At 53.4% G+C, this 23716-nt stretch overlaps 8 protein-coding genes across 8 annotated transcripts; 4 read left to right on the top strand and 4 right to left on the bottom strand.

Moving 5' to 3' along the window:
- Positions 1-301: 301 nt before the first annotated feature.
- On the bottom strand, positions 302-2146 carry EsH8_VI_000249 (M20 family metallopeptidase; the record flags this gene model as incomplete). The annotated part of the gene is made up of 3 exons (XM_083271502.1): positions 302-456; positions 523-1736; positions 1824-2146. 3 exons carry the CDS (start codon positions 2144-2146, stop codon positions 302-304), a joined length of 1692 nt encoding a protein of 563 aa, XP_083126676.1.
- Positions 2147-4183: 2037 nt separating this feature from the next.
- Positions 4184-5602, bottom strand: EsH8_VI_000248 (Zn(II)2Cys6 transcription factor domain-containing protein; the record flags this gene model as incomplete). Its single annotated transcript, XM_083271501.1, has 1 exon — positions 4184-5602. One exon carries the CDS (start codon positions 5600-5602, stop codon positions 4184-4186), a length of 1419 nt encoding a protein of 472 aa, XP_083126675.1.
- A 660-nt stretch (positions 5603-6262) lies between these two features.
- On the bottom strand, positions 6263-7145 carry EsH8_VI_000247 (lytic polysaccharide monooxygenase; the record flags this gene model as incomplete). The annotated part of the gene is made up of 2 exons (XM_083271500.1): positions 6263-6316; positions 6414-7145. 2 exons carry the CDS (start codon positions 7143-7145, stop codon positions 6263-6265), a joined length of 786 nt encoding a protein of 261 aa, XP_083126674.1.
- Positions 7146-9467: 2322 nt separating this feature from the next.
- On the top strand, positions 9468-11415 carry EsH8_VI_000246 (MDR family MFS transporter; the record flags this gene model as incomplete). The annotated part of the gene is made up of 6 exons (XM_083271499.1): positions 9468-9560; positions 9622-9651; positions 9709-9808; positions 9874-10084; positions 10139-10260; positions 10319-11415. 6 exons carry the CDS (start codon positions 9468-9470, stop codon positions 11413-11415), a joined length of 1653 nt encoding a protein of 550 aa, XP_083126673.1.
- Positions 11416-14721: 3306 nt separating this feature from the next.
- Positions 14722-15931, top strand: EsH8_VI_000245 (uncharacterized protein; the record flags this gene model as incomplete). The annotated part of the gene is made up of 2 exons (XM_083271498.1): positions 14722-15696; positions 15734-15931. The coding sequence occupies 2 exons, from the start codon at positions 14722-14724 to the stop codon at positions 15929-15931; spliced, it is 1173 nt and encodes a 390-aa protein (XP_083126672.1).
- Positions 15932-16999: 1068 nt separating this feature from the next.
- EsH8_VI_000244 (uncharacterized protein) lies at positions 17000-17554 on the top strand (the record flags this gene model as incomplete). The annotated part of the gene is made up of 1 exon (XM_083271497.1): positions 17000-17554. One exon carries the CDS (start codon positions 17000-17002, stop codon positions 17552-17554), a length of 555 nt encoding a protein of 184 aa, XP_083126671.1.
- Positions 17555-17874: 320 nt separating this feature from the next.
- Positions 17875-18868, bottom strand: EsH8_VI_000243 (uncharacterized protein; the record flags this gene model as incomplete). Its single annotated transcript, XM_083271496.1, has 2 exons — positions 17875-18349; positions 18402-18868. The coding sequence occupies 2 exons, from the start codon at positions 18866-18868 to the stop codon at positions 17875-17877; spliced, it is 942 nt and encodes a 313-aa protein (XP_083126670.1).
- A 2189-nt stretch (positions 18869-21057) lies between these two features.
- EsH8_VI_000242 (uncharacterized protein) lies at positions 21058-23640 on the top strand (the record flags this gene model as incomplete). The annotated part of the gene is made up of 1 exon (XM_083271495.1): positions 21058-23640. One exon carries the CDS (start codon positions 21058-21060, stop codon positions 23638-23640), a length of 2583 nt encoding a protein of 860 aa, XP_083126669.1.
- Between the last annotated feature and the right edge of the window lie 76 nt (positions 23641-23716).

Genomic DNA, 23716 nt, shown 5'->3' with positions numbered 1-23716 from the left:
AGGCTTCTGGGGAAAACGTAATCTTGAAAGCTAATCGCATAATTATAGCCTGTTGAAGAGGCTGTCGAATATCTCAACGTGTTCTTTTGTCGTACATACCCAGGTATACCGAAAGAATGGATGCCGAACAAACATTTACATATTTAAAGTTCATTTCAAATTCATACTATCTTGTTCATATAACATCATCAGTTGGCTGTACTATGACATGAATCAGCTGCCCATTTGACTTTGCTGTTGCCCGCTATCTGACAGGCTCACTCATTGTAGGCATTACATGAGGACGAGTTCATTGTGCACTTCAAATGTCCGCGGCATCAAAGTTGCGAATCAGATCGTAATAGAATCGCAGAATCTCCATGTGGGAGCTGATCTTGATCCTCTCGTCAATGGTGTGGGCGTTCAGGGTAGTGCCCTGTCGGATAGGTACGAAACGGTAGACATTACGTGTGAGGCCTAATGATGGTTAGTCCTATACCCATTTGTGCCTCTGGCCTCGGCCATGATTGGTGATTGACTTACTCAAGTAGTGTCTCGTGTCCGTGTTGCCCGTCATGAGCTCGCCGACGGGAATAACCTTGCCACCATCAAACGCAAAGCTGGACTGCAGGGTGCCCGAGAACAAGTCCCAAACCGGACCCTTCGTCGGCGACACGGGTGCGGGCAGCGTTGGCTGGGTGTGGCTGAGGTACAGCGTGCCGTTGTAGTCAACCTCGTACAGCGGCTTCACGGCATCATCCAATTTCTTCACAGAACCCAGCTCCTTCTCCTGCTGCTGAGCGTACGCCGCATACGCCTCATCTCCTTCGAACGCCTTGACCTTGATGCCGTACTTTTGGACAATATCGCTGATGTATTTGACCACGTTGTGCTGGACCTCGGGGATGCTGTTCTGCGGCGCGACGCGGTAGTTGACACCGACCTTGATGAGCTCGGGCATGGCGTTGATCTTCTGGCCTGCCTGGAAGTAGTCGACACTCTGCGAGGTCTGTAGACGGTAGTGGGTGGGTCTGTCAATGGAGATGAGCTCGGCGGCGAGAGCGTCGAGGTCTCCATCCTCCAGAAGCTCAGTGATTTTGGGCTGCGCATCGGGGGAGTAGCGCGCCTGGCAGACCATGTGCTCATACAGAGGGGAGGAGGTGGTGAGCTTCGGGGTGTAAGGGTGTGCCTCGAGGGCGACTACCATCTCGGAGACGATACCGATGCCCGTGTGGGGGAACGGAATGGAGGAGTGCCCGCCCGTGACGTGGAGTTCCAGCCAGATATCGACGTGGCCCTTTTCCATGACCGCCGGCAGGGCGTACAAGGTCTTGTCGTCGAGCTGCTGCAGGCCCATACCGCCCTCGTCCAAGACCAAGGCCATGCTGTTGTTGCCCCACTCCTGCTGGAGGTACGTCGCGATGTGCCCGGCGCCGCGGCGGCCGGAGCACTCCTCGTCGAAGCCCGAAGCCAGGATGATTGTGCGCGTGGGCTTCCAGTCGGGGTTCGAGAGGAGCGTCTCGAGCGCCGAGAGGAGCGCGGTGAAGGAGTTCTTATCGTCGGAGACGCCGCGGCCCCACATCCACTCGCCGTCGAAGTGGGCGGAGAAGGGCGGGTAGGTCCAGGTGGAGGCATCGGCAACGGGGACGACGTCTTGGTGCGCGGCGAGGAGGATCGGCTTAAGGGAGGGGTTGGAGCCGCGGAGGGTGTAGACCAGGCCGAAGGTGTTTACCTTTACCAGATCAGAGCGGGCGTGGCTGTTCCCAGTACAAACGATGTCAGCGGCGATTCAGACTTCTGGAGCTTGAAATATGAGGGGAAAGGAAGGGAGGAGCGAGGCTTACAAGGCAGGATACGTCTTCTTGAGGACATCGTGCAGCTCATAAAAGACGTCCCAGCGCTTGTCGGTATCAAAGTCACCGAGGTCATCGTAGCAGATGGAAGGGACGCGGACCAAGGCCGCGTGGCGCTGCACCTGTTTCTGGATGGCCTCAGGGGAAGTGAAGAGATCCGATGCGGACGGGAGACCGTCTGAGGGGGCTACCGGGGGCGGGAGGTCGCATTTGAACTCTGAGGATGAGGTGCTGAGGAGGGGTTGTTGTTCGGAGGATGCAACAGCCAGGCTGGCGGCCGTGGAGAGGAGGGTGAGGAGGCTCTGGGAACGCATCTTGAATGAGGGCTTGGTAGCTTTTGGTTCTTCCTTTCCGAAAGCTTTGGAGCTCTGGCAGGTAAGATTGAGGTTGTCTCAATTGGCAAAACCTGTTGATTTGGGTTTGACAGACAGACACCCTTTGACAAGCAATTGCTATTCAGAACTACGAGCCACCTTCCCAGTCTCGTTCTCGGAATAAATTGAAGATCGAATATTGAAAAGTCGGGAAGAGGGGAAGGGGAGAAGACGCTGAGGGAAACGTCATTTTGTATGCAATCACACACACTCTCGAATCCCTGTGTCAAGCACTACCTATTGCGTGATAGCTGTCTCCATTCGTCGTGCTCATTCGCCGGTCGACGTGAGCTCCCCGACCCCCCGCCCGCCGAGATAGGAGTTGCTGCTCGTTGCGGGGCTGCTCGTTGATAACGGCATCGAACCCCAGTCTTTGCCGAAGCCGCGTTTCGGAACCGGAGCCAACGCGCCGGTGCCGATACGGAGAACGTGCAAAAAGGAGGGGGGGAGGGAAGGGCTAGAGGACTCCCCCTCGGGTGTCAGAAAAAACGCCGGGGTTCTGCCCCTTGCCTCGACTATTTGGACAGTCCAAACAGCAAACCGATTGCCAGTTTTCCCACCAATATGAGCCCTAAATCAACCGTATGTACTCTTTCGATTGTTGTTGCTTGCCATCTATAAGAAGTTGAAAATGCAACCGGAGGTTTATTTTATCGCCCACTTTGAAAGGGGGGAGGGGGGTTGTGCACTAAGCTGAGAGTGGCTAAAAAACCCCAAAGATGCGGTTTGGGTGTGTCGGGAGGACGCCGCGGGCAACTTTTAGCACCTTCCTAATCGGAGCGGGGGGACTGAGGGAGGGGATGTGATTGGGCGGCGGTGATGGACACACGTCGGGTATCGTCCGGTGGGGGTGGGATGGGTTCGTCGGCAAAATTTGAGTCGTGTTTGGGCGATTTGAAGGATTACATGTCGGATGCACGAAATGCACCTGAAATGGGCGGTGGGGACTGGGGGCTCTCGACGATGACCTTAATGTGACCGGCGAGGCTGTGAAGATATCCAATATCGGACGTTATGTAGATTCTCTGGGGCGGTTGCTAAATCCGCATCCCATGCACGGTAGTACGGGCGCAAAGATGCATCCTTGAGCGACTGTTCCTGGAATGCAGTAGCGCAAACATGCTCTTTAGGTAGGACCTGGACACACCCCATCTAGTATGTTAAGGTAACGCATACAATCAATGGTCGGAAACGTGGACCTGGCAGTGAACCAGATATTAGGGGGAGATATATCCCTATTCACACTCATCGCGAAGTCTTGTTTTGTTTGGTTCATTGATAGTCTTGGGAGAGGGAGATTGTAGCCAGGTGCATGGGAAGGTGAGTGTTTGCAGGAGAGCTTATATTTGCCATTCTAGTTAATCAACGCGCGACGTTGGGGCCGGCGATTGTATTTGCTGGGATCTACGTGTCTCAACTAACACCAAAGATTCGACAGTGTCGTAGTCATGTACATACTTCGGCTGCGTAACTGTGGTGAGAGGAGGAAGAACTCCACAGACAAGCGGCATGGTCCATTGGGTCAGGAAAAGGAGTTGGGGAAAAAAAGGGTTTCTTCAATGACAACTCCGAAATCCATCGTATCCAACGAGGAGATCGAACAAAATGCAAAAGATAAATCGACGTTGGCCTGATTCGAACAGACGCTCCCGAAGGAACAAGATTTCTAGTCTTGCGCATTAGACCACTCTGCCACAACGCCGGAAAATCCCTATTGTGGATCGCAATTGGGAGTGGAGATACTGTAGTGTGGACAATCCAGCAACCAAGTCCTACAGACCGGGCTCCCGCCATCCTTGAGAGTACCTCATCCATATTCGGTGCCCCGGGAACTTTGTTGTCGCCGATGAAACCGGACATTAACCATCAAAAGTACTGGCGGCAGGGGTTTTCCCCCCCGACGGATACAGCAATTCTGCTCTCGCTTCGGAAGGGCCGCAACTCTTGTTCGCGAAGTCAATGCGAGGGGAGGGTGTATCAGAGAATATCCAATGAGATGAGTGTGTTTCGCACCATGGTAATCTTTTTTATCAGTTCCTCCTCCTTGACAGACACCGCCTTGAAGGTGAAAGCCATCAAATCGTTCTCGCCACGGCGTAGCGGAGTCGAGTTTTGCTCGATGCTCTTGATGATGGCCCCCAGGCGCTGCAGCAGGTGCCGCGCCAGCTGGAGGATCAGGGTGATCTGCAGCGCCGACGAGTTCGGGATCGCGAACGAGCCGATCTTGACCTCGGGCATCTGGACGTAGTCCTTGCGCGCGGTGCTGAAAGAGCGGTCGAGGCAGGCCTGCATGTTTCCGAATATGTTTTGGTACGCGTCGACGAGCCGCTGGTAGCACGAGAGGACGAGGAGGAGAGACGCCTGATCCATGTCGGTCGCCGGGTCCCGGGCCTTACCGGCATCGGACTCGTGGCGGGCGGTCTCCAGGTACCTCGGGTGCAGCTTGTTCAGCACCTCGACGAAGCGGTGCGACAGCTGGAACGTCCTGTCGATGGCCACGTCTCGGTTCGTCCAGGTGGGAGGTTCCGACGTGGAGGCTGGCGGCGCCGGGATGGCCGCCACCAGCGCGAAGAGCTCGACGTTGAGATCGGAAAGGCCGCGGATGTTGCTCAGGGTGCCGAACTGGCGTTTCTCCTCGCGGGTTTTGCCACCGCTGCGTGCCAATGTTGTTGACTCGTGGCCATCTCCGTCGGGATCGGCGGCGGGGGTCGTGATTGTTTCGTTCGCCGTCGACAGGAGGGCCCATTCCTGGTTGAAGCGCAGCTGCCAGGTGTCGAGGGCCTCTTGAGAACCCAGCTGGGCGGCGAAGAGCGGCGATCTTTCTCCGCCCTCCGCAAATCCTGAAGAGCTGTCTGATGCTGTCGCGGTTGCCGTTCTAGCAGCATGGTTGTCCGCGCGCACCGTCCAGGCGGGTCCTGGCTGGTCCGGTTGCAAGTTGTCCGTCAGTCCGAAGTCCAGGCTGTAGGGCTGCGCTACGAGACCCGATGACGCGGTGTGTGGGAAGGGCGAGTTGACGTCAATCCTCGGCAAGAGAGCCGTATCGCCTTCGATACTCATAGCGTCTGCGAATTCGGCCCCCGTCAATGACAGCGCCGCGACGCTGTCGGGCTCGGTTGTATCAGGCTGCGAGGCGATGGGATGCCTGCCGTCCGGCCTCGTTAGAGTTGCGACGCCGCCGCCGCCTGCGACATCGTTGTTTCGTTTCGGACGGCGCAGGGATGGGCTCCAGTTGCAGACGGACTTGTTCTTGATGCACCGGACACAGGAAGCGCCGCCCGCACTGCTCCCGTTGCTGTGGTTGTTGAAGTTGCCGACGGAATGCCCAGCTGGCCGGATGCAACGCAACTTTTGGGCGTGGCAGCGATCACAGGCAGATCTCTGCAGGGGTGGCGGCATGGTGGTGGTCGAGTTGCAAAACGATGCGACCCGGTGGATTCTGGGTCCCCGATCTGATGCTTGGCTCTTGGCCGATCATCATTAATAAGGCGAACTTTAAGTTTCCCACCATCAACTTTGACTTCACGTCAACGAATATGACTAGAAAACTTCAGGCTTATTAGTGCCGTGCATTGTCCGGTCTGAAAAGAGGCAAGCTACACGTGCTGAGAGATGGTGGGATGGAAGTTGGGACGTTCGGTGTTGCGGAACTCTCTCTCGTCTTCGTAATTCGTCATGGTCGGCTTACAAATCACGTAATCGGCTAATTCGATGTCGGGACGATTCAGACGAAGCTCGGCGAGCCTTTTGGTTGAGGTCTGTCAGCACCCAAGAAAACTCCCCGCATTAGCCAAGGCCGCCATGTAACGGTGGCATTGCGTTTGACGTCAAGGTGCATCATAATTATCACGGTTTGAATAGGCACATAATGATGGGTGTAGAATAAGTAATGAACATTTGAAGTGTGAACTTTGTACAGGAACATGCAAATCCCGGGGGTTGGGGGCGGTCAGGCCCTTTTGTGAAACTTTCTGATCTGTTTCGAAGTCATCTCATTTCGAGGCTGACTGGGTTTTATCAGATACGAGTCCGACGACTCTCTAAACTCTCTTTTCCTGTTTAGATGCGCTTGCGAAGAGCCCGCTTCGCGTTGCGGCGCTTGTTGCAAGAGGACTGGGAACAGGGTTTTTGGTTAGAACAAATCGACTTTTTGAACGGTTTCAATCCGAACTCTGAGCGCGAGAGCCTCGGAACTTGGGACGTAACTTACGGCAGGAGTGGTGGCAGCAGGGGCAGCGGTGGTAGCGACGGGGTCGCTGGCCTCGTCGGAGCTACCGGTGGCAGGGGTGGAGGGGGTGGCGGTGGGGGTGGCGACGGTCTGGAGAGTGGTGGGGGAGGCAGCGGAGGGAGTGGCAGCGCCGGAGTCGGAACCGGAACCGGAGCCGGAGGTGAAGTCGACGCAGCTCATGTAGGTCTGGCCAGCCTCAGCAGAGTCCCACCACCACTGGAGCACGCAGTTGCCGGCGGTGCCGCAGTTGGAGGGGAGGGTGTCGGGGAGGGTGACGCTGAAGGCGGTGTTGTTGGCGGCGACACCGGTCTTGGTGCTGGCGTAGTTGGTGAAGGAGATCAAGGGCGAGCCGATGATGGAGTTGCTGGTGGTGTCAACGACGGAGACGTTGGCAACACCGGTGTGGGGAGCGCGGATCTCGACCTTGAAGTCGACGGTCTGGCCGGGGGTGTAGCTCTCGATGTTGGTGTTGTCGGCGAACTTGTAGCCCTTGCAGAGCTCAAGCTGGCACTGGGAGGCGTCGAGGCTGCTGCCGGCCTGCTGGGCGAGGCCCTGGATGTTGCCGTACGGGTCGGACTGCTCGGTGTTCCACATGGTGGTACCGCAGGCGGCCTTGAAGGCATCACCGGCAACACGGGGAGTGGGCGAGGTGACCTTGCCGTGGGCCGAGACGGCGGCAACGAAGGAGAGGACGGAGATAATCTTGGACTGCATCTTGAATGATTTCTTTTTTTGACTCGGTTGAGGTGGAAAGAAGGTCGGGTTTCAGAAAGAACGTTGACGTGGGATTTGTCTTGCGATGTTGTAAAAAGCTCGAAAAAGAATGGCTTGTGGCTAGCACAGCGTAAAGAGAGTGTGAAAGAATGAACGTGAATGAAATTTCGGACAAGTTGGAATGAGACGAAGAGATCGGACAGAAAGACGGTAGAAACGGGCGTGGCACAGAGAAGGGTCTTATACGGCTGCCAGCAAACATGCCCGCCGTGTTGGTGTCATGGGCGGCTCAGCTGGGATCCAGCGAATGGGCCAAGACCCCAATCTATTCCCGACGGCTTGTTGCGATCTAAGCTTTCAGGGGAGCAGATAGGGAGAACGAAAGCCCAGGCCAGCCATGGGTCAGGTACGAACAAGAAGCAACCATCCCTCCAACAGGCTTCCACGACGCCCAGAGATGCGATCCATCTGCGGTCCTGGAACATGGCAGCCACCGGCCCCGGTTGCCCACCGGCCGAGGAATGCCAGCGATTGGATCGCTGGCGGGCAGGGCTCCCATAACGGGCAGTAGTCGCCCAGTTGTTTAATTTGAGTGAGGCTTGGTGGATCTGAGTCTGCCCCGTCCTTGGCTGGAGCCCATGCGCAGATGGCCACGAGCGGCGGCGGCCATGACTTGATCCCTGTCCACCCTGCCCCTGGCCCGCCCGGGCTGCTGAAACGGCGCCATCACGCATCTTTCAGGCGGCTCCGCCTTACGACTCCCCACCACGTCCCCTTTCAAGTTCGAGTTCTGCCCGTCGCTTCGTCTGGCTCTCCCTATTCCATCGTCGGTCCTCGGCTTTCTCATCTTCGATGAATTTGATGTGGATTGATGGATGGAGAAAGTCCCTAGCAAGGGCAAATAAACAGTCGGGAGCTCGTAGGGAAGATGCCTCAAACGGGACAACAGATCAAGTTTTGTCGCCTCCACGTTCAATATTTGGAAATTTGGGTTGCCGAAATCGTCTGTTTCAAGAACTTCCTCCGTAATTCACCCTTGCCGGCTGCCGTGAGCCCGTCTGCTCTAACCGTGCGACCCTCGCGATAACCCCTTTGGCCTTCAATATGGACCAGCCAGGTCGTAATTGTCAGCCAAGCGCTTCTAGAGCCGTCTAGCCTCCAAGACATGGCCCCGTCGGTTGCATTGTCCTGGAATTGCCGGTCGCCGAGATATGCCAGATGCGGGTGCATCTCAGTTAGAGCGAGATCCCTCCCCAGTGCGACCTCAATACATACTCGTCCGTCTTCACGGTTGTTGCGTGACGACGCTTAGGACATCTTGTCATTAAACTCTGACCGGACTTCGCCCTGGTGACATCCACTCCACCCCGGCTTGGCTCCCACCATGCCGTGTGCCGGTGCGTCATACGAACGCACTTCTCCAGTCGTTCTCGTTTTTTCTTCTTCTTTTTTCATCCCAGCTGGGAGCCTGGTCTGACCTGGTTTACGCCTGTTTGCTGGCTGGCTGGCTAACCGGCAGGCACTTTTTCGTTTCCTCCTCACTCCTTTTCGTCCGATCATCAACTGAACACATTGAAACCCACCCCCCGTGCCCACACCATGGATCCTGAACAGGGTTATAGGCGCTAAACTCTGTAAGCGTAGCGGACCCGGTCACACCCCCCTGAGCCGTAAGATTGGGCCGTTTGATTTTTGCCTTCAGGTGAGAAGGAGGGAAAGTTCTGGGGAGGAGAAGCTACAGCGTTTTATGCGACCGAGAATGTGGGAGATGAAAGGCGTTCTCGGATTCATGGGATGGGGGTGGGAAAAAAATAGGACCGCAGGCCTTCCATGTCCTCCAATTGATGACTGCATCCGCGCGAATCGGGCAACGGCCGATCCTACCCGGCCGAATGTCGATAATGTAAGCAGGAACCACCTGCCCCTTTTCCGGCATTCGGCCATCGGCGGTCGGAAGATACTATGCCCCAGTGTTTTCGGCAGACAGAAGATTGTTACCAGCGTGCTCCGGTCCGACACCAATGCAAGACCGGAAGACATGATCGGAGGATGAGGTTTGGGAGTAATCAGGTCGTTCAACTTCGGTAGTTAAGCATTTGGTATTACAAATACGTCTGTTCTCGGAAGCCAATATAAGTTGCCAACTGAAAATCACAATGAAGGCAGACCACATCCCAAGTTCACTAAAAGATATACGCATGCAATCTCAGTTTGACGAAGACATCTTACTGCCACTTATAACATATTTGCAAAATGAGTCGTGAAAAGCAACCATCCAATGATTCAGCGGGCACGGCTGAACGCAATTCACCACCTGTCCCCATGGCCGAAACGTCTTCGTCGGCCAAAAAAGAGAATGCGGATGAGGAACAGTTGACCCCTAGAGAAATTTTCCTTCTCATTCTATCCCTGAGTGTAAGTGATACATGGCAGTTGATACTCTCACATGCTTAGACAGCTGATAGTTTTTGCTCAGATTTCAACGTTCATCGCAGCTATTGAGCAGGTATCCGCACCCAAGACCACAACAAAACACGTAAATCCGGTGCTAAAGCTATCTTAGACCATCGTGTCGACTGCCGTGCCCACTATTTCGAAAAGTTTCAACGCATCTGAAAGTGAATATGCCTGGATTGGTACTGCATATCTCCTCCCAGCTGCAGGTACTGGTCCCCAAAGACTGCTCCGTCCACTGCCCACCGTGCCATGTCTGACATTGCCTCTGCAGCTGCCACGCCGCCGTGGGGCAAGCTAAGCGATATTTTCGGCCGAAAGCCCGTCCTCCTGGCCGCCATCCTTGTCTTTCTTGTCGGCTCCCTTATCGGCGCCTTGGCCCAGAATATGGATGCCCTGATTGCCGGACGGATCATTCAAGGCACCGGCGGTGGGGGCATCCTCGGCCTCTCGGCGACTGTGATCGGCGACGTCTTTAGCCCACGGTAAGACTTTATCGACGAAAAACCCGGCTTTCATACAGGCTGACCATGTTCCAGGGATAGAAGCAAGTATTATGGTGTTATTGGCGTTGTCTGGGGTATGGCATGTGGTGCCGGCCCCGTGGTTGGCGGTGCATTCTCTCAGTACGTTTCGTGGAGATGGTGCTTCTGGATCAACCGTAGGTGCTCAAATTTCTCTCAGAGAATGGTTTAATTAACTTTCCGCAGTTCCAATAGGCTCGCTCGCTGGTATCTTTGTCTTCCTTTTTCTGAAAGTCCACACTCCACGAACCCCGATCGTCGAAGGCCTGCTGGCAATGGACTGGCTCGGAACCATTGCCATCGTTGGAGCGACGGTCATGTTTCTGCTGGGCCTCAGCTATGGCGGTGTTACCTACCCGTGGACTTCTCCCATTGTCATATGCCTGATAGTATTTGGGATCGTCGCCGTCGCCGTTTTCGTTCTCATCGAATGGAAAGTGGCCAAATACCCGCTCACGCCTCTCAAACTCTTCCGTTCGATATCCAACAATGCTACTTTTGGCATAGCATACATACACGGAGCCCTCTTCATTGCTAACCTCTATTATCTACCGCTTTATTTTCAATCGGTACTCGGCGCGACTCCGGTCCTGTCCGGTGTCTATCTCCTGCCAGTGGCCGTCACACTCTGCGTGACGTCCAGCTTGACTGGCTTATACATCAGTAAGACGGGGCGATACCGGCCCCCGATATACTTTGGGATTCTGGTCATGGTGCTTGGAAATGGTCTCTACATAGATCTTCAAGCATATCCCTCCTGGCCCCGTATCATTATCTATCAAATCATCGCCGGCGTCGGCATCGGGCCCGTCTTCCAAGCCCCACTGATCGCACTCTTCAGCCTCACCAACCCGGCCGACATCGCGAGCGCCGCTGCAACCTTCTTCTTCGTGCGGGATATTGCAACCGCCATGTCGATTGTTTTTGGCGGTGTTATATTCCAGAATCGCATGGCCGCGCAGTCCGGCAAGATAACCAGCGCTGTGCCGGCGGGGGCAGACGAGCAGATACTTGCCGGCGAGGCATCAGGCGCGCTGGGCATTATCCACAACCTGCCAAAGGAGTCAAGGGATGTGGTTATCGACGTCTATAACTCCAGCCTTCGCGCAGTGTGGATCTTCTATACCGCGTTTGGCGCGTTGGCCATACTTCTGAGCATCTTGATCAGCAAGCAGGTTCTCTCCAGGGAACACAAGATTCACAAGACTGGGTTGGAATCGCAGAAAGCGGCTAGATTGGAAGCTATGAGGGAGAAGAACGCAGAGAATGAAATCGGAGTAGCTGGGGCTTGAAGGGAGTTAACCTGGATTATTCGTGTGGCGGACACTATCACCGAGCAAGATGAGTAGTTGATCTGAGCTAGTTATGGGCAACAGACGAGATCTTTCTGTACTAGCCTTTCCCCTTTTTTCTCTTTCTTCTCTGTTCTCTCCTTTTATTTTCTTTCTGGACACTAGCTGTTTGGGTCAAGCAAGTGATTTTACTTGGTTTCTTTAGTGGATTAATGGACTCCTAGGTCAATGTTCTCAAACGAGTTCAAGGGCTAGACTGAGCTGTTCTCACAGAATATTTCATAATGTCTTCCTCTTGTACCAAAACTTGAAAAAAAATCCTATGAAGGATTTTACTTCAATATTTAGTCTTCAGTTTCCGCAGAGATATAGACTGATAAAAGTTTCTACTTGACAGCTTGTCTAGTTGTTCGAACATAAGATAAATGGATCTTAGTAAAAAACTTAACAGACTCAAGTTTTTAAATTGTTAATAGTAGGTCGTTTGTGTAAAACTACACCAACAATATTTTAATGGCGGTGATATCTGTTTTCGAACCCTAGCCGATTTGGCGGCGTCGCAGGGCTTGTGCTTGATCCCTGATCAGATATAACGCCTCCACAGCCGACACCAGGTTTTACTCCAGCAATGACTGAATGCTCTTAAAGATTATTATCTTGCAAACTGCCGAGTTTCCATTGATCTAAATCGATTGTTCTTTTGGTCCGTTTTTCTCCATCTTTGCTCCAAATAGGCGCAATATCAGAAATAGCCAACCGGTGCGCAATTTAAAAGAGTAAGTAAGATACGACAGTTTCAGGCTTTTCGACTGGCGTTAAAAGAGCAAGAGTCAGAGTCTCAACAGCCAACAGTACAGGCTCTCAAGTTCAGAAACCAGGTTAACAATGATTAGCTGCCTACACCGTGATTTTTCGGTGATTCCGCTTTCGTTTGGATCCCCCGAGTATCACACATCCCTCACCTATCAAACGGCATTTTATCCCAAACGCTATCGTCTATCCGACCCACCTTGCCATGCGGATCTACAGCACTTTTAGTTAGTTTGGTGTTTTCCTGGAACAAGAAATGTGGATATAGTGGGTGAGTATCCGTATTCTACGTATCATTCATTACATGCCATTAAGGGAATTCCGATTACGCAAGCTCATTGAATCCGACGTCCATACTTTATATCCCTCACTACCTTTGTATTCACTCTACACCATCGATACAAGCTACGAGGTTGATCTGTTTGTGCTCATGGACACTTGTTGCAAGTGAAGGTTACTAGTGCTCTAGTTCTTAGTTAAACTTGCTACATCTACCCCCAGTCTCTCGATATGTCCTATACTCTGGTCCGCCTCCAAGCTATCAGCTACAAGAACTCCTAAGATTCAAGGCCTGGAAACTTCAGTGCTTATCCTGGTTTTCAGCTCGCATGTTATGTCCAGGAATTAAAATATTCGAAATCTTTTGTTCATTATCCCGCAAAACCATGCTTTCGTATCGTTATGAGTAGCCGATCCGTGAGATTCATTATTACTAGAACAAACTATTCGCTATCTAGGTCACTGTTGGATTACTCAGCCAGAATACGGTCAAGCGGTCAGCGGCAGCTGGCCGCAGCAGCACCTCCGGGCTGCCAACAGGAATATCTTCACTACTGCCCTACTTTCTCTTCTACATACCGATTTACAGCTTCCGAATACACTATATTGATATTCGACGAGCTCCAACCCGTACGGGTAGACTTGTGATTCCAACAGACACCATATCGTAGCGTGGAGCCACCCTTCTTCTACCTTGATGCACAGCAAACCCCGCCCAACCTTCATCAGCCACAGCGTCCAGCCTTCCATTCAATGGTCAGAAGTGTGCTTCCGCAGTGAAACCCCAAACCATGCCAGTGGAAGTACCCCTGCGGTCGCAGAAATGTGAATAGACCCCGCACGACAATCCCTAAGTCTTTGTTTTACATTCCCAATCCCATCAGCAGCACATCACCTTTGCCAAGGATGCCACGCATCAGTCTAGTGCCAGTGCGTCGCTAATCATGCTCTATTATGGATTAACATGATGGCAGCTTAAATACTGGTTGGAATTAGGTTGCATTCATGTCAACGCCGCTTAACCCAGCCAAGGCAGAGAGCCATGGCTTTGAGCGAGACGCCTATGCCAATGGCGATCTTGTCAATATGTGAGGTCCAGAGCTATCTAAGTTGCAATTGTATTTATGGCGGAGGAAGATCACCCTCAAGTAGCGGCCGCTATCATATAGCGGTCGCATTCGGGGGACTCTCGTTCCTTGAAGAGGTCGCGGGGAATGTCAATGTAGATCGATTCATGCTCTTTGCCCATTGATTTACACCATAGTTTTTTCTTCTATATATATATATATATAATCGCTGACATACTGCGACTTTCAAACATCTTCTGAAGATCCTGCCAGCGACGGAAATCTCGTTGTGCCAAGTTAGGAGAAGAATCGGAATATCAAGCTTTATTAGATTCGGCTTGGAAGATTCAAGGGTGTAAAAGGTTAAAGGAGGCCATTTATTAGAGTTCAGCTAAAATCTCGCTACCTTTGTCAATTTACCTTATTCTGTCTGACAAACCCGGTGAGCTGGCCAAATACCGTCCATAGGGCTTAGTTGTGAATCGGGGATCAGCTGGAATATGTGTGTGGACCTCTCTTGCCTTGTTCTCCGGTTCGTAACGGGTCCGAGCCCCGAAGGATCCCATCAATCCGGATCATAAGCTTCAGCGTACGCGCCGCTGCGATACCCGTGATTACTCTGCGCAATCTTGGAGGATAACCATTTTGCGACTTGAGGCATCCAGTGAAACCAGTCAGGTATACATGCATACAGAATCGTACGGTTCTTTCGTCCATCTTTAAGAACGGGGTTAAACTTTTCCGCCTCGTGGGCCGTGGCTTGAGAGAAACTTCCCGCAGCCGGCAGTGTCGTATAAACCTGAGTCGGTGTTGATTTTCTCAATCAAATTCTGTTAGCGAATTACATATCGAGATCAATTTTCCCATTACAGCCGCAAGCTTATAAACAGTGGCCTCATTCTCGCTATTCATTCTGATGTCTAGGCTCACAACCCCCAAAAGCCAAGGAGCATAGCATCAAAGAAGCCACCGCGGCAGACGATACCTCAATATGACGACGCACCTTGGCGATGATGCCGTTACGAGGGTAAAGGGCTACAGCTACCCCCACCCTCATGTCTTCTGCTTTAATGAGGCCGACAATTCAACGTGGTGCATTTTCGCCCATGATGCCTCATGTCAGCATATTCCATTTTGCAGTTGTCCCAAGATGAAAGCAGAGCCTGATATAGCGGGCAAGGGTGTAAGTCAGTTTATATCTCTCTCAAACTACAACCGCTCGACTGTCATGTCGATTTGCCCCGTTGACTCGAATTTCATGACGCAGGTCATCGCCGCCTTTGTCTTCACAGCAGTCCTCACGCTGTGCTCGGCGGTATTCTGCCTCTTGGTAGGACGAACCAACGAAGACCGGCAAACATTCAATCCAATCGGCCGCTTCATCCGCAAACAAACCTCTGAGCCTGTCCGTAGGTTCATATTCCGCTTTGGTATGAATCCAAACGTACACGCCCTCGTAGCCTATGACCTCGTCAACACACTGAGCGATCTACAACTGGTGACGGGCCTCGCCATTCTCGTCGGCGGTATGAAGCACCTTTTCGACAGCATGATTTCAACGTACCAATTCATGATAGTCACCGACCTCGCTTGGTTCTGCACAAATACCCACCTCCTTTCGCTGGTAGTGATCCGTAGCATGCGCAACAGCGTCAAGCGGACTCGTCCGGAACGGTATAATCATGAGCACATTAAGCTTTCAGCACGCTTAGCCCGCGCGTTGCGTATTTTCTTCATGGCTAGCACACTTGTACTGCTCATGTACGCATTTTGGGTGACAGGTAATGAAGGTATTTATAACAAAGGTCAGTTCAGGTGTCCAATGAAATGCGCCTTGAACCAGCCAAAGGGCGGACATGCCGCCAAAATGTTGATAGCGAATATGGTGTTGATGGGATACTTCTACAAGGTGAGAATTTTCCAAAGCTGGCGCACTGGACGCATACTTTGGATGGATCACATTAGAGGTATTCTCATCGACAAACGGGGCCAGCCGATGAACGTGCTGCAGCCAGAAGCAATATTCAAGGGGTGGACGGGGAACCCCTTGTTGAAAGATTTGAAGCTGTGTCTGCTGGCTGTGTGGTATTTCCTCGCCTCCGAGCTGGATGCGATACTGGGCTTCGTAGCTTACTTTGTGTTTGGTATCTATGCGCTGGCAGATGATCGCGCACGCGGACACGGAAATGGGATGGGACGACAAGCACGAAGAAAATGACCTGGTATTCAGCCAGCTCGTGCCCCTTTTCCTGCTCATCATCCCATTCATGGGTCTTTTTGAGTCTTACGCCAAAAACTCGGGAGAAAACAAGGAAATAGAGCTGAAGCGGATGGATGTCGATGTTTCCGAATCGTCATGACGCCGTGTTGGTGAGTTCGTGGCCGCCGGTGCTGGGAGCCCTGGAGCAGTAGATCAAATAAAATGACGTATGAATGTGCCGGCGCAGTACAAATACCAAGAAATGCAGCAATCATGCAAGCCGAAGATCGGACTGGGCTGGGTTGAAGGAATGCCGATTTGCCGTCAAAGCACCTCGGCGTCGTTCAGCATTTGGCTGCATCGCCTGGGTTGGTCAGACCATTGCACAGACAAGTTGCCGCTTCTTGCATGGCGAACCATCAAAACGTTTGACACACCGGCCGCCAAAGATGCATGAAGGGAAAGCACCGAACAGCACACTGGAAGATGTCAAGATTCCATGTTTCTTTTCTGTGAACCATGATTTGAACACGCCAAGTACGATCCACTACCCGCTTCCAAAGCGAGAATTGGCTAAGGAGGAGCCTGCCTCAAGTCTGCCCCGCGCCCGGTGCTAGAGGGGAAGTGTCTCATTCCCCCGCCTGAGACATGTCAGCGAGAGCCATCATTCTTGACATTTTGGCTTTGACACTAGTACTTTTTTCCTGAACGCGTCCGTCTCATCGGGGGCTGAGTGAGGGGCGCGTTTTACGGGTTGCGGCATAAGATGACGAGGAGCGGAACAGGATGCCAGTGAGAGGCGCAGTATCACCAACCGCCCAGCCAGAGATGAGCCCGCAAATAGCCTCCGAAGGCTTCATGAGCTGCTTTCAACAGGCCCTTATCATTCCGGATGACTAACTAGACCAGGCATTGCCATCATGTCTAGGACACAGCCAGGCAGCCACGAACTTAACCACGTGAATTTAGGGAGTGTCAACCGCCGCCAAGCCACACAATGCAAGGCACGAGTGTATCAATGCACTTGATATAAGACGGACTTACCTTTCAAAGGGAGGAAACGAGGGTCGGACGATCACAGGCTGTGCATTGAGTCTGCTTTGCCATCGTCATCGCTCTTCAGCCCCTTGCCTGTGCTCAGTGAATCCCCCTTAGCATATTAACCCGTCAAACACCCCGACGTTGTGTTGCTCTAATCCTCACCTCACATACACAGTTACATTGCACAATGCGCTCTTCCATCATCATCATTGCGGCCTTGACCGCCACGGCACAATCTCTTCAGATGCTAGAAGCACCTAACCGTGCCAACGAAGCTATCGCAGCTGCCGGGCGAGCCATTAAGGAGCGACGTGACCTAGATGCTTGCACATCCGTCGCCACCTCAATCCTCCCCAAGATCACAGACAACGTACCAACTGCGCCCGCCGACGTGGCCTCCTATCTTGCCTTTTCGGTTACCATCACAGATCCATGCTCCGATCCGAAGATCACGGGCTCCATTGGCTCCGCTTTCTCATCATACGCCTCAGAGTACACGTCCTGGCGCAACAAGCACATCAGCGACTACCGCGCGCTGTGGCAGGCTTGTAGCGACGTGCCTGGAATCGTCAACGTTTTGCCGACAGGATCAGACCAATGTAGCTCGCTTGTCGCTGAGATCACAAGCGCTGGTTCCGGCAACGGCGGTACCAAGTCGCCGAATGCGGCTGGGCCTCGAGAGACGGGAGCTATCGTCGCGGCGGCTGCAATGGCCGGATTTGTTGTTGCCGCTGTTCAGTAAAGAATGGCTCGAGTACGGGTGTGCGGCATGGAAACACGACCAAAAGTGATACGATTCACACCAACAAAAATGTTCTTCGTCGGCCCTTGATCGCCATTTCTGATTTCTAAGGAGTGATGGAGAAGGCTGTTATTAGGTCTTTCACATTACGGCTTTTCACTGAAATTAAATATAATTTATACAATCTTATCTATCGACTGTCTCGTTTAGTAAAACACAACACTTAACTTTGTTGGATATCTGTTCCTGAATGTTTTCCAGTGACACTTTACATTATCATTAAGTTTTGCTCAAATATTTACAAGAACGTACGCACTTCATCATAATAAGATGGCAAAGTTCCAGTTTTCAACCGCCTCGTGAGATTTCTTCAAGTCCCGCTTGAGCCAACACCGTAGCTCAGTCCCCCCATTTACAATAACATTGCCCCATGACACACCGGTGCACTGAGCCGTCTTCGCACAAATCTCCATGCACTCTCCCATAGTATTTGCCGGAGTGTTCGACATGTCTATGGCTCCGCCGTCTGAGCCGTAGTCCACTCCGCATAAACGGCGGAATTTCTTGTCGGAGCCGGCCACATTGTATATCGTGTTATCTGCCTCGGGACAGATCGCGTCGGGCCCCGAGGTTGCGGTTGGAGACGAGCTCGCGGTTGAGCCTGTTGTAGCAGTAGATGTTGTCGTTGGCGTTGGGCCGCTGCTGCCAGACGAGCTCGACATCGTTGGTACGGGGCCGGCTGTGGTCGAGCTCCTGCTGGACGCACTGGACGTTGGTGTAGGAGTCGCGGAAGGGCTGACAGCCTTGTTAGTTGACATTCCCAACTCCGTCAAAGAGACAAACTTACCTCGCCCCCGCGGTACTCCCATCCGACTGATTCGCCTTCTGTCCAACTCCGGCTCCCACACCCACACCAACACCGATACCGACTCCAAGTACGACCAAAATAATCAATCCGATAAGTAGCCAGAACACCCATATCCTCAACCCACAGCACCTGCGCTGCTTTCCCTGAATCCTGCTCTCCTCGTCAAACCCGCTGGGCCCGAAACCCCGCGCCCGCGCCGCACCATACTTTTCGTCGTGCGGTGGTGGTGTGCCCTCGCGGTAAAAGGTATATTCCTCATTGTTCGAGGGAGTTGGGTCATCGCCGGCCCAGTAGACGCTGGGGATCGAAGCCTTTCCAAAGATGGAGGCCTTGCCGCTGCGGACGGTGGGTGCCTTGCGGGGCAACGGTACGGTGCGTTTGGCCGCGAGCTCGCGAGGGAAGATTGGGTCCGGCTCGTCAGGCGGGGGAGGGCGATCGTTCATCATGTTGTCGTCGGCCCGATGCGACGTGATTGGGCTTCAATTCCTCCCGGTTTGCGAATCCAACAGGATTGCGGGCTGCAATATCCGGAATAGCTTCTTTTGCGGGTACTTCTTTCGTTGTGCCTTATGCGCCCACTACTTGCACTGTCATCTCGGCCTTCCCGGGAAGGTATGGAGCTTCACGGCTTCAGCCTAAGCGTGTATAAAAAAGAAATAAAAAAGAGTGTATTCTGATTGAGACGTTGTTCAGTGTTGTCGGGTGCGCCCTGAAGCGCATGCGCTGCGCTGCCTCGAATGAATTGGGCCGGCCACGCCGTTTCGCCGTTTCGTCAAGATGGCCAGGGCGAAAAGAATGACGCCTTGGTGGGATAAATGAATGAATGAATGAACGAATGGATGAACAAACGTAATTGAATGAAGAAGAAAGAATCGGGAAACCGAAAGAAACGAAAGTGGGCACACACAGTCAACTGTCCCGCAAACCCATGATCCCTTCAGAGTTCCCCTCCCCTGGGCTTCTCCATCAATAAAGGCCTATATAAGAGTTCCGGATGTGGTGTTGCCCCCTGTTGTGATAATTTCCCGGGACTGGGGACGTGACGGGCTAAGCCGCTTTGGCACGTCCAAGCAATCGACGCCATGGAACGGCGAATTTGGCCAGGGATCATATCTCTGTTAGCTTCTCTAAGAGGAAGCCATTGTCAAGCATCTATTCCTTTCTGAGGGCTACTCCGGCTGTTTGAAAAAGATGTCGAGATGTTTCCAAACGGTCGACTCTTTCGGTTGACCTATGACGAACAGCCGATGTTTATCACATACTCGGGACATTCTGGTTCACCTGAAGAATGCAACGCAACCCTGGCTGAATCGCCGAAGGACGGTACGCCCAGCGGGTTGTTTTCCCCGACGAGTTAGGCCCGTTACAAAGGGTCATAGCGCACTCAACTAGATGGTACCAAGCCGAGCATGTGCGTCAGCCACCCGGCCTAAAGAAAGACATTGGGCGGTCGCGAAGGAACACTTGTGTTGGTGCCGGAGGTTTTGTTACCCGCGTTTCTCCAGCCCCCTCATACCTCCGACTGCGATCCTTTCCTCCTTTCGCCAGAAGAGGTAGTCGCCGTGCATTTAGTCGCCTGAAGTTTCGTTCGCTTAGCTTGCTGCACGTTGCCTCGCCTCGATAGCTTCCGCTTTCTCGCAACGGCTACACTAGACTTGAAGGTTTGGTGGCGCACCCCAAGAGCCTCAGTGCTTGACTCATATTTCTCCCCTGGATCATTTGATCCAAGCTGCATCGAAGTTAAAGTGCTAAGGAGAAGAGGTAAAGCAAAGAGATTTCCCATGGCCGGGGAATTGCTTGTGTGGTGGTTTGTGCGGAGAAGAAATGGTCAAACCGACAGAGTTTGCGATTCATGAGGGGACCGTTCATCTCAACTTTTGCTCACAACGATGCCCCTGTGAGGAGCCCAACCTCGAAATATTCCATGGAAAAACAGAGAAAAGCCGGCTTCAAGGGCAACAGCAACAATTATTTTTGACGCCCAATAATCAAACTCTTACGTGCAAATCATCTCGCAGAGCATTCCATGGCCAATGCCCCTGCCCAAAAGCCCTGGCCTGGCCGCCTTGCGAAAATCTTTGCAAAATAATGCCCGAAAGTCATGGAACGCAGGCGGCAGAGAAGATTCTTCCAGGCACATTGAGCCCAAGGCGAGCGTAAACAAGTCCATTGCGAACCGGAAATGAAGAGCTGGCCGAACGGGTCTGCCTGTCAAGGGTGTCCTTTGCACTCTTGTCTCTGCTCCCACTACCAGTTACAGGCTGATCGCTGCAACTTTGCCAGTCGGGCGCGAAATGGTGTGGACCGTCCCCACGGCTAACCAGGCATTCCGCTCATCGGGCACCAACTGGAGGGAGCCCTCTCCAATGAGTCCCGTCAGCTCCTCCCTTTGAAAGACTCTTTAAACATGAACGTCGTCCCGGAGCGGATGCACATTGCATGACTCCCGCAAGTCCTTTCCTTGTTTGCCCTTTGTTAGCTGTAGTTGGTTTCCCTGTCAGCGCCTGTCCTTACCGTCCCATCCAACTCATTACCAGCCACCTAGAAACGGGTGAAGCCATCGCCATCTTTACTTGTGCTACAGGGGGGAAAGCGCTTCAGGGACCTAAAGTGTCACCCGGATTGTGGCTGCAGCATGTCCCACCGGCAACCCCTGCCACCGAAGGCCCGAAGCTCACGGCCCCAGACGGTGGCCAAATCCGGCTCGGCGCCGAGGAGCACCGCCGACCCAAATGCTTTAGCGGCACCAAAGCCCGTCCGCCCTGTTCAATCATCGCTTCAGCCCCCAACGAAGCAATGGACGGGAAACCCTAGCCCGCCGTCATACACAAGCTTTAATGTCCCTCCGCCTGGAAGCCCGGCACCAAACGCCGGTGCCGGCGGTCTACCAACCCCTCCGAGAGGACCAGCATCTACTCCATCTTCGTCTGGTCTTTCCGACCGTCTGGCTGCCCGCCGCAGCCCGGGACCTGGTGCTCTCACCAGCTTTCCAACGCCTCCAGCTCTGCCCACGCCGCCTCAAAGGCCTCAGAGGGAGGCAGCGAGCTACTTTCCGAGAGTCCCCGTCCCGCCCCCTCCAGGCCAGCCGCCCAAGAAGTCTACTCCAGTCTCAGCTGCTACCCGAACTCCCGCCAATGCGACACATGCGATCTTGACCACGCCGGAGAAGGCAACATCCCAAATTGAAGTTTCGGCAAGAGAACTTCGGCCCGGTGTCATCGATTTTGACAACCTCGAGGAAACTCTTCATAACCTGCGCTTCGCCCCATCGCCCATGTTATCAACAATCTACTCTGTCCCATCAACCCCCAGCGAGGAGCTTCCCACGCCAGACTTCTCTAACAGCACAGCATCTTGCTTTACGCCCCCATCGACCAACCCGACACCCGAGCCCTTAACTCCGTTGACTTTAACTCCTCGAGGACCTCCGCCACCGCAAAAAGAACCCGTCTTTTCGCCTACCAGGCCACGTTCCAACTCCCGCAGAACCAGTCCGCCCAGCAGAAAACGAGGGCGTGGCGTTGTCTCTTGCATCGAGAGCCCAGTGACGTTCTGTACCACATGGTATGCACACCCCACCGCTCCAGATTTCCATATCTGCTCCAGATGCTACGAGGATCACCTCGTGGGCACTCGCTTCGAACACGACTTCAAGGGCAAGATCTGCGACGACAAGAAACCACGTGTATGCCGCTTCAGCAAGCCTCGAGTCAACGATTACCTTCTCCGCAATACTCTTGCGACCGGACGCATAGAGGACCTTGTTGCATTTCTACGGCATAGAAGCACGATTCCCGACTGCAGAGGAGTTGACGGTGTCATGGGAAGCGAGGCAGCCAAATGGTACCGCCCAAAGAACAATGCCGTGCCGAACATGGTCGTCTGCCAAGCATGCTTCGAAGACCACATTCAACCCTACCGCTTCGCAGCGAACTTCGAACCAGCCACAGGACAAGCTTCGAACGACGTCTGGTCATGCGACCTCTCCATCCAGTATATACAAAAGCTTTACAAAGCAAAAGCAACGAAGAATGATTGGGCGGGGTTTACCCAAGAAGCAACCACCAGGATGAGCCTTCCCGCCTGCGCCAAACGACAGAAAGTCGCCGTCAGCTCCCGCAAATGGTTCACCCCGACCACTGGCCACGAAAGCGTCCTAGTCTGCGCTGCGTGCCACTCCGACCACATTGTCGGCTCTGGCCAGGAGCACAAATGGCGAGACGCCGGTAGTAACCTCGCTTCGCGGTACGGCAGTCTCGTTTACTGCATTCTTGGACACTTCAACGTCGGCATCGCCATGTCGCGTGCCATAGAGACCAAAGACTTCACCATTTTCTGGAAAGCCCTCGATGCCGCCTGCAGTGAGGAGTTTTGCAACCCCCAAGGGATAAAGGACGGTAAATGGTACACGTTCCCCTCCCACCCGGAAGGCTTCAGCATCTGTGCGTCTTGCGTGGCCACCATCGCCGAGCCCCTTGGCCTCGCGTCCTCGCTGGTGTCCAAATGCGGCGTCTCTCCCGGCACAACTCTCCTCTGCTCTTTCAACCCAGCCAGCCCCCGCTTTGTTTCCTACATGACGAAGCTCCTCGAAGGCTTTTTCATCGCCGACACGCAGCCCCTCGAATCATATGCCCTCGAGTTCGCGAATCTGCCCCTCTGCCCCCGTGACGAGGACTTCCAGAATCGGAGATGGTACGGCTGGCAGGACTGCACAATTTGCCCGTCATGTTACCACGAGTTTATCCGCGGAACGGCTCTGGCAGCTTCCATGCCCCTAAAGGGCGAAACCGTCCCTGCGAGTCTGATGTGCGAGATGTACAGCCCGCGCATGCGTTGCCTTTACGCTGACGCCTGCGCGCGGACTCCACCCAACGCCTCGGAGCTTCTTAAGGTCTCGAAGGCCCGTCGCGCCACGTACGTGGAGACGGTGCCCCCACTCCGGCAGATGATCATGGAGGCGCAATTCGCGCTAGGACAGCAACGGACGCTGAACATCATGGGCTCGACAAACAGAGCCATGGGCCAGATCCAGGAGGTTACGAGGCAGAGCTCGGGTGTTTACAACATGCCGGGTGTTGGATTCGGGTTGTCCAATCACTTTGAGGTTCAGGGTGCATCGTATGGCCAGCAGGCGAACTCGATCCTGGCTGAGTATGGTTCTGGGACACGGTCCCATGTTATTGCGCAGTTGGAGAGAAGATGGAGGGAGGTTGAGTAGAGAGTAAGAATAGGGGTTGTTCACCAGTTTCCTTTGTCAACGAGATACCACTTAGAAAACAAAAATATTCTGCCCA

Source organism: Colletotrichum jinshuiense, chromosome 6, assembly GCF_051148585.1.
Source record: "Colletotrichum jinshuiense chromosome 6, complete sequence".
Lineage (NCBI taxonomy): Eukaryota > Fungi > Ascomycota > Sordariomycetes > Glomerellales > Glomerellaceae > Colletotrichum > Colletotrichum jinshuiense.
This window is presented reverse-complemented; position numbering and strand designations above follow the sequence as displayed.